The 12,493-nt window shown below is 53.9% G+C and overlaps 1 protein-coding gene across 2 annotated transcripts in view; it reads right to left on the bottom strand.

Annotated features, from left to right (window-relative positions):
• HIP1 (huntingtin interacting protein 1) overlaps window positions 1–12,196 on the bottom strand; it is a 130,913-nt gene extending 118,717 nt beyond the window's left edge. For both annotated transcript variants that reach the window (XM_060173471.1, XM_007517953.3), the window contains exon 1: window positions 11,996–12,196. In XM_060173471.1, coding sequence (XP_060029454.1) covers window positions 11,996–12,115 — 120 coding nt within the window. In that variant the 5' untranslated portion in view covers window positions 12,116–12,196. The remainder of the gene's footprint in view (window positions 1–11,995) is intronic.
• Window positions 12,197–12,493: the final 297 nt, after the last annotated feature.

Genomic DNA, 12,493 nt, shown 5'->3' with positions numbered 1-12,493 from the left:
GCAGTCACAGAGATGCCTGTGTGCACCCCTCCCTCACAGATCCAAGGCTTCCTGGCTCCATGGCAGCACCAGGAAGGCTGCCCGGGGGAGGCAGCCTTTCAGAGGGTGGGTGGAATTGACGTGGCAGGTTCTTTGCCTCCTCAAGACTCTACCTCCTACTGCCTGGGAGGAGGGTTCTTCTTTTAACTTTTTGAAATGTGAAAGAGGCTATAAAAGTAGAGAAGGGGGGGGGACCAGGTGGTGGCAAACCTGGACCTGGGTTTGAGCCCCCGGTCCTCACCTGCAGAGGGAAAGCTTTCCGAGTGGTGAAGCAGGGCTGCAGGTGTCTCTCTTTCTCTCTCCCTCTCTATTTCCCCTACCTTCTCGATTTCTGGCTGTCTATACCCAATAAATAAAAAGATCATAAAAGTTTTTTAAAATATTTTTTTTTAAATAGAGAAGGTGGAGTCAGGCAGTAGCATAGCGGGTTAAGCGCACGTGGTGCGAAGTGCAAGGACCAGCATAAGGATCCCAGTTCGAGCCCCCAGATCCCCACCTGCAGGGGAGTCACTTCATAGGCAGTGAAGCAGGTCTTCAGGTGTCTATCTTTTTCTTCCTCTGTCTTCCCCTCCTCTCTCCATTTATCTCTGTCCTATCTAACAACGATGACATCAATAACAACAACAGGGGGTCAGGCGGTAGCACAACGGGTTAAGCGCACGTGGCGCGAAGTGCAAGGACCTGCATAAGGATCCTGGTTCTAGCCTCCCAGCTCCCCACCTGCAGGGGAGTCGTTTCACAAGCAGTGAAGCCAGTCTGCAGGTGCCTATCTTTCTCTCCTGCTCTCTGTCTTCCCCTCCCCTCTCCATTTCTCTCTGTCCTATCCAACAACGACAACATCAACAACAACAATAATAACTACTACAACAATAAGACAATAAGAGCAACAAAAGGGAAAATAAATAATAATAAACAATGTAAAAAATAACAACAACAATAAAAAAAGTGGGGAGTCGGGCGGTAGCACAATGGGTTAAGCTGGATTCAGGATGAGAGAAGATTCTCCCACACGGCTGTCTCAGCCCCCAGCCCTGGGGCTTAAGCATCTCTGAGGCCCCACGTCCTTGTCAATACTTGGCCTTCTGTGGTCCAGGAAGTGGTGCAGTGGCTAAGGCATGAGACTCTCAAGCATGAAGTCCTGAGTTCAATCCCTGGCAGCACATGTAGCAGAGTGATGTCTGGTTCTGTTTCTCTCCCTCTCTCTCTCTCTCCTATCTTTCTCATTAATAAATAAATAAAATTGGGAGTTGGGTGGTAGCGCAGTGGGTTAAACGCAGGTGGCGCAAAGCGCAAGGACCGGCATAAGGATCATGGTTCTAGTCCCCGGCTCCCCACCTGCAGGGGAGTCGTTTCACAGGCGATAAAGCAGGTCTGCAAGTGTCTATCTTTCTCTCCCCCCTCTGTCTTCCCCTCCTCTCTCCATTTCTCTCTGTCCTGTTTAACAACAACGACATCAGTAATAACTACAACAATAAAAAAACAACAAGGGCAACAAAAGAGAATAAATATTAAAAAATAACAATAAATAAATAAAATTTTTTAAAAATTTGGCCTTCTCAGGCTGGGCTTCTGTTTGGGATCCTTCTGTTTGGGATCTTTATTTTTAATTTAATTTTGTTGTTTGGGAACTTTATTTTTGCCACCTGAGTGGGCCAGTGGTTGGTGGGACCTCTCTACAGTGTGACCTGAATTTCTCTGCCTCTGCTCGGAAGGCGCTGGCCACTTCCTCCACCTCTGGTGGGAAGTTCCCCCTGCCTGCTCTTCTATTGGGTGGCGCTATAGTTCCCCCTCTTATGTGTGTTGCAAACAAGCCTTCTCCTGGGAGGGGCTCTGTCCTTTTTTAAATCTTTATTTATTTATTGACTAGACAAACAGAAATTGAGAGGGAAGGGGGAGATAGAGAGGAAGAAAGACAGAGAGACCTGAAGTACAGCTTCACCACTCACAAAGCTTCCCCTGCTCCCCCCACCCCACCCCTGCAAGGACTCAAACTCGAGTCCTTGTGCATTGTAACATGTGCACTCAAGCAGGTGTGTCACCACCTGGCCGTACTCTGTCCTTTTTCTATGTGACCAGCTTCGGGTCAGACTTCAGCTTCAACGGGAAACAGGGAAAGAAGATATAGAAAGTGTGAGATCAGGCTGGAGAGAACATAGTGGCTCTGCAAAGAGACTCTGCTGCCTGAGTCCCTGAAGTCCCAGGTTCAATCCCCAGCACCACCATCTAAGCAGAGCTCTCTGATCCCACTCTGTGTCTCTCTCTCCCCCCTCTCTTTCTCTCATTAAAATAAGTAAACTATTAAAAGAGAGTAAGTGTGTGACTAGGAGGGCCAGGAGATAGCTCACCCAGGAGAACACACGCCCTGCTGTACGCCAGATCCTGGGTTTGACCCTGACACTGAATGCCAGCACCATGGACAGCACTAGTGGGACATTCAGGCGCGGTGAAGCACCACCCAGGTGTCTTCTCTCTCTCTCCCTCTCTCTCCCTCTCTCTCTCTCCTGCTTGCTCTTTTTAAGAAACAAAAATTAAGTGGCTGGGTGGTAGTGCACCTGACTGAGCACACATATTACCATACATAAGCTCCCAGGTTCAAGCCCCCAATCCCCACCTGCAGGGGGGAAGCTTCATGAGTGGGAAAGCAGTGTTGCAGGAGGGTCTCTCCCTCTCTCTCTGCCCATACATCCCTCTTCCCTCTCAATTTCTGTCCTCTTTCTCTCTCATAAATAAATAAATAATCTTTTTTTAAAAAGAACTAAAAAGGAAAAAAAAAAACTGTGTGTGTGTGTGTGTGTGGGGGGTCATCCAGTGGCAGCCTGGTTCATTCCCTGGAGCAGCATTAAAATAAACAGACAGGGAGTTGGGTAGTAGCGTGGCAGGTTAAGCGCAGATAGCGTGAAGCACAAGGACCGGCATAAGGATCCCAGTTCCAGCCCCCGGCTCCCCACCTGCAGGGGAGTCGCTTCACAGGTGGTGAAGCAGGTCTGCAGGTGTCTATCTTTCTCTCCCCCTCTCTGTCTTCCCCTCCTCTCTCTGTTTCTCTCTTTCCTATCCAACAACGACAACATCAGTAACTAAAGAATAAAACAACAAGGGCAACACAAGGAAATAAATAAGTATAAATAAATAAATAAATAGACAAATAGGGATGGGGAGACAGCATCATGGCTCTGTAGAAAGACTTGGATGGTGGTCTGGGAGGTGGCGCAATGATAAAGCTTTGGACTCTTTTTTTTTTCCTCCAGGGTTATTGCTGGGCTCGGTGCCTGCACCATGAATCCACCGCTCCTGGAGGCCATTTTCCCCCCTTTTGTTGCCCTTGTTGTTGTAGCCTCATTGTGGTTATTATTATTGCCATTGTTGATGTTGTTCGTTGTTGGATAGGACAGAGAGAAATGGAGAGAGGAGGGGAAGACAGAGAGGGGGAGAGAAAGATAGACACCTGCAGACCTGCTTCACCGCCTGTGAAGCGACTCCCCTGCAGGTGGGGAGCCAGGGGCTCAAACCGGGATCCTTATGCAGGTCCCTGCGTTTTGCGCCACACGCGCTTAACCCACTGCGCCACCGCCCGACCCTCAGCTTTGGACTCTCAAGCATGAGGTCCTGAGTTTGATCCACGGCAGCACATGTGCCAGAGTGATGTCTGGTTCTCTCTCTCTCCTCCTATCTTCCTCATTAATAAGTACATAAAATGTCTGGTTCTCTCTCTCTCCTCCTATCTTCCTCATTAATAAGTACATAAAAATTAAAAAAAAAAAAAAGAAAAAAAAGAAAGACTTGGATGCTGGAGGTCCCAGATTCAAACACCTGTACTACCATAAGCCAGAGCTGAGCAGAAGTCTGGGGGGAAAAATTAAAAATCTTGAAGGGCCCAAGAGGTAGCTCACTGGTTAGAGCTGACACTTCACCACACCCAAGAAAGTGGGCTTGCACCCCGGGCCAACCACATGGGAGCCTGCACGGTAGGAAGAAGCATGAGGAGGGTGGAGGGGTGCTGGGGTATGTCTCCGTCTCACTCCAAAAATAAAATAAAGTACAATAAAATGAGTCCACCAAGAGTGGTGGAATCATGCAGGCACACAGCCCCAGTAATAACCATGGAGGGAAAAAGGAAAATAAAAAAATATATTATCTTAAGACTGGAACCCCCAGGTTCACATTTCAGCCTCGCTACTTCCTGAGCATCCCCAGGCAGGGCCCTGAGCGCTCTGGGACCCAGCACACACGCTTAACAGCTGCCCACAACCACCTCCTGTCTGGGCCTGCAGCCTGCGGAAACTCAAGAGCAGTCCCAGCTCCGCAGGCTTTCCACGCCACCTCCCGAGCCCTGAGGGCTCCCGGTCTTAGACGCCCCGTCTCTGCTGCCCAGCAGGTCGGGCTGCGGTGCCCACAGCTGGACCTCAGCTCCTCCCTGGCCACACAGGCAGGAAAACAGGAAGTGGCCCCCACCCAGCTGGGAGGTGGAGCTGGCGAGCTCTCCCCGGGGTGGGCATCTCTCCAACCCTCAGAAGCTCTGGCTGCCAGCCCACAGGGCCACCAGCCTGTGCCCGGCACCACACCCAGACTCCTCCACTCGGTGTCCTGAGGGAGTGGGTGCGGGAGTCAGTGGACAGGGGCATGACACCGTCCACACGGGCCAGAAGCCACACTGGGCAAGGCGGCTGGGGGGTCTGCTCCCCAGGCCACATGGGCACTGCCCCTCTCACCCGGGCACAGAGCATCCTTCCCAGAACCCTGCCACATGGTCCTGGGCGCCATGCCATACTTCAGGGGCCTTGGAAATGCTACCTGCATTTGTTTGGGTTTTTTGCTACCCAGGTGTTGCTGGGTTTTTTACAGCTGTGCAATTCTACTGCCCTACCCCCCCACCCCCGCAGACCTCTTTTATTCCTTTCAATCAGAGACAGAAACAGAGAGACACCACAGCACTTGTTCCACTGCTTGTTCCACATGGCTGCAGGGGCCTGAACCTCATGCATGTGCACACTACTGGGTGGATAAGCTATTTGCCAACCCTGGAAATAATGAGAAAAAAAAAAAAAGGTATGTTTGGGGTTGGGTGGTGGCTCACCCAGTTAAGTATACACACACTGTCATACTCAAGGACCTGGGTTCAAGCCCCCAGTCACCACCTAAGGGGTGAGGCTTCACAAGCTTTGAAGCAGGTTTGCAGGTCTTTCTCTCTCTCTCTCCCTCCCCACCTCCCCTTCTCAATTTCTCTATCAAATAAAAAAGAAAAGAAAAAATGGTCACCAGGAGTGGTGGATCCATACTGTAGCCACTGAGCCCCAGCAATAACCATGGAGACAAAAATAATAATAACATATTTATTTATTTATTATCTTTATTTATTAGAGACAGCCAGAATCAAGAGGGGAAGGAGAGATACAGAGGGAAAGAGACAGAGAGACACCTGCAGTTCTGCTTCACCACTAGCAGAGCCTTCCCCCTGCAGGTGGGGACTGAGGGCTTGAACCTGGGTCCTTGAGCACCATAACATGTGTGCTCAATCAGGCATGCCACCACCCAGCCCCTCAAATATATATTTCTGAGAGAGGGAGAGACAGAGCGATCAGAGCACCACAGGGCTCTAACACATGCGGTACTGGGAATCGAACCTGGAGCCTAATGTGTGCAAGTCCTGTGTTCTACCCTTTGTGAATGTCTGTCGAGAGAGCACCCATGTTCTAGTTCTCGGTCTCACTCCGCAGCCTGCCTGTGTGACATTTTCTCAGCTCTGATGCCTCTCCCTGCCTCTTGGTCTGAAGTGAGCACCCAGGTTTCCCACGCCTCTAGCCCCCAGTGGGCCCCACCTACCCTCACAGCCATGGACCCAGCCATAGACCCAGCACCCAAGGGAGCACTACCATCAACCAGAGGAGGTACCCGGGACAACAGGCCAGGCTCGCTCCTGCTGGCCACCTCCCCAGCTCACACGGGACCAGGCCTATGGGCTGAGGAAGTGTCCCTAACTTCATAGCATTTCACAGAATCGACCCTGAGCCCCTGGTCTGCTCTGAGACAGGCAGGATCTCTCCTAAGTCTGCGTCCCAGGGGGCATGAGTCTGAAGATGGCAGAGTGTGTGCCTTACCAGGCACAGGGTCCTGGCTTCAAGCCTTGGTAATACACGGGAGCCCTGGTGGGCAGTACTGTGGCGCTGTGGTATCACGCTCTCTCTACCCCTTCATTTTCTCCCTCTTGAGAAACAGAGTAAACATCGGACTGGGCGGAAGCTCAGAGGTATGGCGCATGCATGAGGTCCTGGGTTCATTCCCCAGCACTGCAGAAAGAAGGAAAGAAAGAAAGGGAGGGTGAAAGAAAGACAGAGAGAGAGAGAGAGGAAGAGGGGCTGGGCGGCAGCGCACCTGGTTAAGCACGCACAGTGCTGTGTAAAAACACAGAGAAAGGAATCCTTGATATAACCCAGGAGGTGACACAATGGACTCTGCAGCACAAGGTCCTGAGTTCAATCCCTGGCATCACATACGCCAGAGGAATGCTCTGCTTCTCTCTCTCATTATTGAAGAAAAGTTTTTTTTTTTAATTTTTTAAAGTTTTTAAAAATTTTTATTATCTTTATTTATTTATTGGATAGAGAGAGACAGAAATTGAGAGGAGGAGGGGAGATAGAGAGAGACAGAGAGAGACAGAGAGACACCTACAGCACTGCTTCACCACTCGCAAAACCTTCCCCCTGCAGGTGGAAACCAGGGGCTCGAACCCCGGTCCTTGTGCACTGTAATATGTGCGCTCAACCAGGGGCAACACCATCTGGCTCCCTTAATTATTTTTAATATTTACTTATTTTCCCTTTTGTTGCCCTTTTTTATTGTTGTTGTAGTTATTGTTGTTGTCGTTGTTGGATAGGACAGAGAGAAATGGAGAGAGGAGGGGAAGACAGAGAGAGGAAGAAAAAGATAAGACACCTGCAGACCTGCTTCACCACCTGTGAAGTGACTCCCCTGTAGGTGGGGAGCTGTAGGTGGGGGCTTGAACCGGGACCCTTACACGGGTCCTTGGCACTTTATGCCACATGTGCTTAACCTGCTGTGCTACCGCCCGACTCCTGAAGAAAAACTTTTTAAAACAACACATTGAGAGAAAGAATTTCTTTTAATTCCTTGGAGAAATCACAGCAGGCTCATCTCCGGGAGACACAGAGCTCCAGAATGGGGGAGTCAGAGCAGCAGGCTCCTGAGGGGACAAGCTACAGGAATCAAGGAAGAAAGTGGGCACCGGGGAGGGAGGGAGGGAGGGAGGGAGGGAGGTGTCAGAGACGTAGAAGACACAGGCCTCCCAAGGCTGAGGGAACCTGGGCTGCATGTGGCAGCATCTAATGGGAAGTGGTGGTGTGGGGAGTCGGTACTCAAAGTCCAGAAAAGGAACCAGCAGGTGAGGGGGGCAGGGGAAGTGGACAGGAGGGAAGAGAGAAGTGGAGTGAGGCCAAGAAGGAGAGAGCTGAGGGGCTAGGGCTGTTCCTGAACTGACACCCTCCATGCCACAGCCCCTCCAGCTGCCAGATCACCCCTCAACTTCCTGGCAGGAAGGGTAGCCACGTTGTCTGGCAGAGGTGGGGAGCAAGCTCAGTCTGACAGAGCACAGGACTTACATGGCCAAGGCCCTAGGGCCCCAGGTTCAGTTCCCCGGGCTGCCTATGCCTGAGCTGAGGGTATTCTGATCCTCTCTCTCTCTCCTGTTATTTTCACTCAACATAAATATATAATCAATAAATAGATCTTTTTAAAAAATTCCAAGGGGGGGGTTAGGCACAGCCGGTTAATTAAGTGCACATGGTGCAAGGACCAGCTTAAGGATCCTGGTTTGAGCCCCAGGCTCCCCACCTGCAGAGGAGTTGCTTCACAGGCGGTGAAGCAGGTCTGCAGGTGTCTATCTTTCTCTCCCTGTCTTCCCCTCCTCTCTCCATTTCTTTCTGTCCTATCCAACAAAAATGACATCAACAACAACAATAATAATAACCACAACAACAAGGGCAACAAAAGGGGAAAAAAATAGCCTCCAGGAGCAGTGGATTTGTGGTGCAGGCACCCAGCCCCAGCAATAACCCTGGAGGCAAAAAAAAAAAAAAAAAAAAAAAAAAATCCAAGGGTTTCTGTCTCCAGCCCCATCTACAGGGAGGGAGCTTCACAAGCAGTGGAGGAGTAGGCACTTCTCTCTCTCTCTCTCTCTCTTCCTCTCGCTCTCTCTCTCTCTGTCCCTCCCCTCTCCATTTCTCTCTGTCCTAGCAAATAGCAGGAAAAAAGTAGGGGGGAGTGGAAATGGAGTGATGGCTCACGCGGCAAAGCACACAGGTTGCCACACCAGGTTTGAGTCCCCAGTGCCCACCTTCAGGGGAAAGCACCACGAGTGACTGAGCAGTGCTGCAGCCTTTCTCCTTTTCTCACTCTGTCTCTCATCTTCATCTGCTCCCCTCCCAGCATAGAACGAAAGGTTTGGTAGGGCTCATGCCTTGCCATACACTCAGCCCAGGTTAGAACCCCAGCACCATGTGGGAGGTGCTAAGGAACCTGGGGAAGCTCTGGTGCTGTAGCCTCTTTCTCTTTTAATGTTTTTAATTATCTTTATTTATTTATTGGATAGAGACAGCCAGAAATCAAGAGGGAAGGAGGAGATAGAGAGACACCTGCAGCCCTGCTTTACCACTTGTGAAGCTTTCCTCCTGCAGGTGGGGACTGGGGGCTCAAACCCTGGTCCTTATGTACTGCAACATGTGCACTCAACCGGGTGCGTCACCACTTGGCCCCTCTCTCTTCCTCTTTATCTGGGTGAAAAAGCAGCCCAGTGCAAAACACATGCTTCAGGTCAAACTCTGAAAATAAAATAAAATAAAATAAAATAAAATGTTGGCTGTCACTGTGAGTTTTTTGGGGTGAGGGGACCCTGAGAGTAGAGTCCAAGACCCACAGCCTCTGTTCACCCACAAAGGGGAGGAGGAGGGAGGAAGGGAGGGCCTCTAGGGCCCACCCCATGCATCCCCCATGCTGGAAGGGCATTTCACCTTCCAGCTGGTGAAAAGAAGCTGAGCAGTGGCCAAAAAACCATGAGCAACAAGGCAGAAACACCCCTGACCGAATGACAAGAGACGGGGACCTGGCCATTCCACGTCAGTGTTGACTTGCTGTGTGACCTCGGGCCAGGCCCGGGCCTCTCTGAGCCTCAGTACAGATGCAGAGCAGTGGCTGTCATCGCCTAGCAACCCCACAAGCTGTCCATCGTATTGGCCCTGTATCTCCCGCTCTAGAACCCGAGCCTCTGGGATTCTTCTAGAATGTGACTAGGAGCCTTTGCTCCGTGGCAGGTGGACAAGTGTCGACCTCTGACTTCAAAGCAGAGCTGCTCCGGTTTCAGGGTGCGCGACCCGGGGCTCCAGCTGAGCTGCAGACCTGGCCTCAGTGGCCTGTGTGGCTGGGCTGTGCGTGAGCAATGCCCCCCCCACCACCACCGCTGACTCACCAGCTCCCCAGGGACAAATCCATCTTACTCATCCCATAGTGCTCACCAAACGGATGTCGAAAAAATAAACAAGCTACTTAGAGAGCCCCCAGCAAAGTAAACACAGTTCCTGTGGCCAGAGGGCCCTTCTAGAAGCCCCTCGTGGCTGCCCTGAAGACAGCTCAGAGGAAGGGGCCTTAGATCTATATGCTGGGGTTGAACCCCAACACCAGGCAATCAATGGAGCTCTCCCCTACATACAGGGCATGGGAACACCTCCCCAACCTGGGACAGTGCTCTGAGCAAGGTATTATCACACAGCAGCTTCCCAGAGGGCAAGAATAGCTTTTCATACTCCCCACACACACACAGCCCCCTTCCTCCAGTCTGCAGGTCGAAGGTCTGTAGCAGGTGGGTCTAAGGTCCCCACACTGGTAGGAAGGATGGCCAGACAGAGCACAAACATGATGCTGGGGGAGTGGAAGTCAGGGGAGGCTTCCTGGAAGAGGTGGCAGGACACCGGCCAGAGCTGCTTGAAGGTTTGAGGGAGCAGAGGTGTCTGAATGGCACAGGGTGGGGCCGCCCAAATGGAAGCATCAGGGAGGCAGCTGGGGCTCCCTAACAATAAACAGAAATACAGCTGTTGGGGGGAAGGGGGTATGGCTGGAGACCCTTGAGTCCAGCTTGTTTCCAGAGAAACAGGAGAGTCCAGGTGTGGCCAGTGCTGCAGTTACTTCTGCCTCTGCTCCCAAGGCCCCTCACCCATGGGTGCTGGCAGTTCCTCCTCAGGCCGAGCCCCGGGTTGGCACATGCCCACAGCATGCACAGTATCTCCTCGGAGCTGAGGGGAGTCAGAGAGGCTTCACAATGGACCTGCAGCCGCACAGCCCATCCGTCTGTCCATCTGCCTGGCTGCCCAACCTCAGCCTCTTCTCGTCCCCCCCCTGCACCCCCTCCCCACTCCCAGCCAGCGCCCTGCCAGGCCTGGTCCTGAAAGGCTATGTCCAGCTGTGTGGCCTCTCTGTGCCTCGGCGTCCTCAAGGATGAGCACGAGGGCTGGCTTGCTACCCTAGGGGTCCATGTCGAGATTCAGACCGGAACCAAACGTAGGACTCGGAACTGCAGAGCTTATGAGCCCACACTCCGGACCCTCACTCCTGCACCCTTCCAAGCCAATCAGAAGTGCACCCCTGAATGCAAATCCCTAGCCCGCAGCCCCACCCCCGAGTGGGTGCCCCATCCCTGGACAGCTGGGGCCCTGGGGGGGAAACTGTCACAGGCCTCATTTTTGTCCCTCTAGTGGGTCAGACTGTTGTGTGTCTCTACTGCTCCAGTTCTGACTTAAGAGATTCTAGAAAGAATGGGTTAAGATCAAGTTACAGCCATTTATTTCCCTTCTTTACTGAAGGAGGAGGAAGAGGTGGAGGAAGAGAAGCGGAAAGGGAAGGAAGAGGAGGATACAGAGGAGGTGATGATGAAGACCGAGACCCTCTACCCCAGCTGGATCGGAGGACAGAGATGTGCAAGGGTCCTGCCTGGGGTGGGACAGCCTGAGAGGGGGCCTGGCCTTCCCAGCCTCACCCACACTCAGTTTCCCATCTAAACCCCTTGACCCTCCCCGCAGGGGCTGTCTGGTTAAGTCTTTAGTGATGGGGCTCCTCTGGGCAGAGGGCAACTCTGGCGCCAGGAGCTGAAAAGGGTGGCCCCAGGGGACTGGATGTTACACACAGGGACCAGGGATGGGGGATCCGAGGTCACCCCGCCCCGTGCAGCCGGCTCTGAGGCAGAGACTGTGACTTTCTGGTTGTTGATGACACGAGGAATGTTGGCGCCCAGCCCCAGTCAGGCTGGACAAACAGACCAGCCTGCCTGTCAGGAGAGTAGGGAGAGCGAGGGATGGCACCCAAACCTCAAGTCGGGGCTCTGGGCACCCCACAGCACCCCCTCTCTCCATCCCTCCCCTGCGGTAGTCAGGGTGAGTTCGGGAGCCCCAGCCATTCGGTATTTTCCTACATTCCTTTTCTCTGTGGGACAGACAGACAGAACCCCCCTCAGCCTGGCCTCCCAGGGGCGACAGCTGGGGGGTGGGGCAGCCAAGCCAGAGGCACCGGCAAGGGTGTGCGCGGTGTGGGGGTTTGTCAGTGAGCCCAAGAAGTGACCAAGGAGGAAGAGGCTCTCGCTCTTCACAAGTCCGACCCGATGCCTCCACTCGTGTCTGAGTGTCCCCCAGAGGACTCCCCTGACTGGGGGCGCCCCCTCTCCCAGCCCTTTGCCCAAGTGGCTTCCCATGCTGTCCCCCTACCCGGGGGCACCCCTCTCGCGGCCCCGTGACCTCTCACCTCCGCCGTGACCCCTGCCCCCCACGACCTCACCCCCGGGCCAGCCGGGATGCCGGGGTCCCCCACTTTCCCGGGATCCCCCGGCCCCGCGGCCCCCGCGCCCCCCCCCCTGGCTCCTGGGGAGCCCCCAGCCGCACACGCCCCGGGGCCCCCTCCCAGTCCTCACCTGGGTCCGCTCGAAGCTCTCCCGCTCGGCCGCCTCCACCCCGGAGCCCACCGCGCGCCGGCTCAGCACCTTGGGCAGCGGGTTGGGCACCTGCTTCATGGAGCTGGCCATCCGGTCCATGTCGCCGCGCCGCGCCGAGCCGATTCAGGGGCCACTGCCGCCCCGGGGTCCCCACGGCGCCGCTCGCCCGCCCCGCCCTGCCCGCTGGGATCCGGCGCTAACGGGACGGATCCCGGCGCCCATTGGCTGCGAGCGCTGCCATTCAGACCAAGACCCGCCCCCGGCCGAGGCTTCCCCGCCTCCATCTCCTCAGGAGCCCCTCGGCTTGCCTGGTCCGGCGGGCCTCGAATCCGCTAAGCGCGTCGCGATTGGCTCAGAGTCCTGTCTGTCACCAAGTATTCCCGCCCCTAAGAGGGCGGGGAAAAGGGGTGTGGCCTGTGCTGCCTCGACTCGCCCTCGCCTGCCTACTCCCCGCCTTCCCCGTCCTACTCGCCCGCC

The sequence above is a fragment of the Erinaceus europaeus genome, chromosome 15 (genome assembly GCF_950295315.1).
Source record: "Erinaceus europaeus chromosome 15, mEriEur2.1, whole genome shotgun sequence".
Classification (NCBI taxonomy): Eukaryota; Metazoa; Chordata; class Mammalia; order Eulipotyphla; family Erinaceidae; genus Erinaceus; species Erinaceus europaeus.
This window is presented reverse-complemented; position numbering and strand designations above follow the sequence as displayed.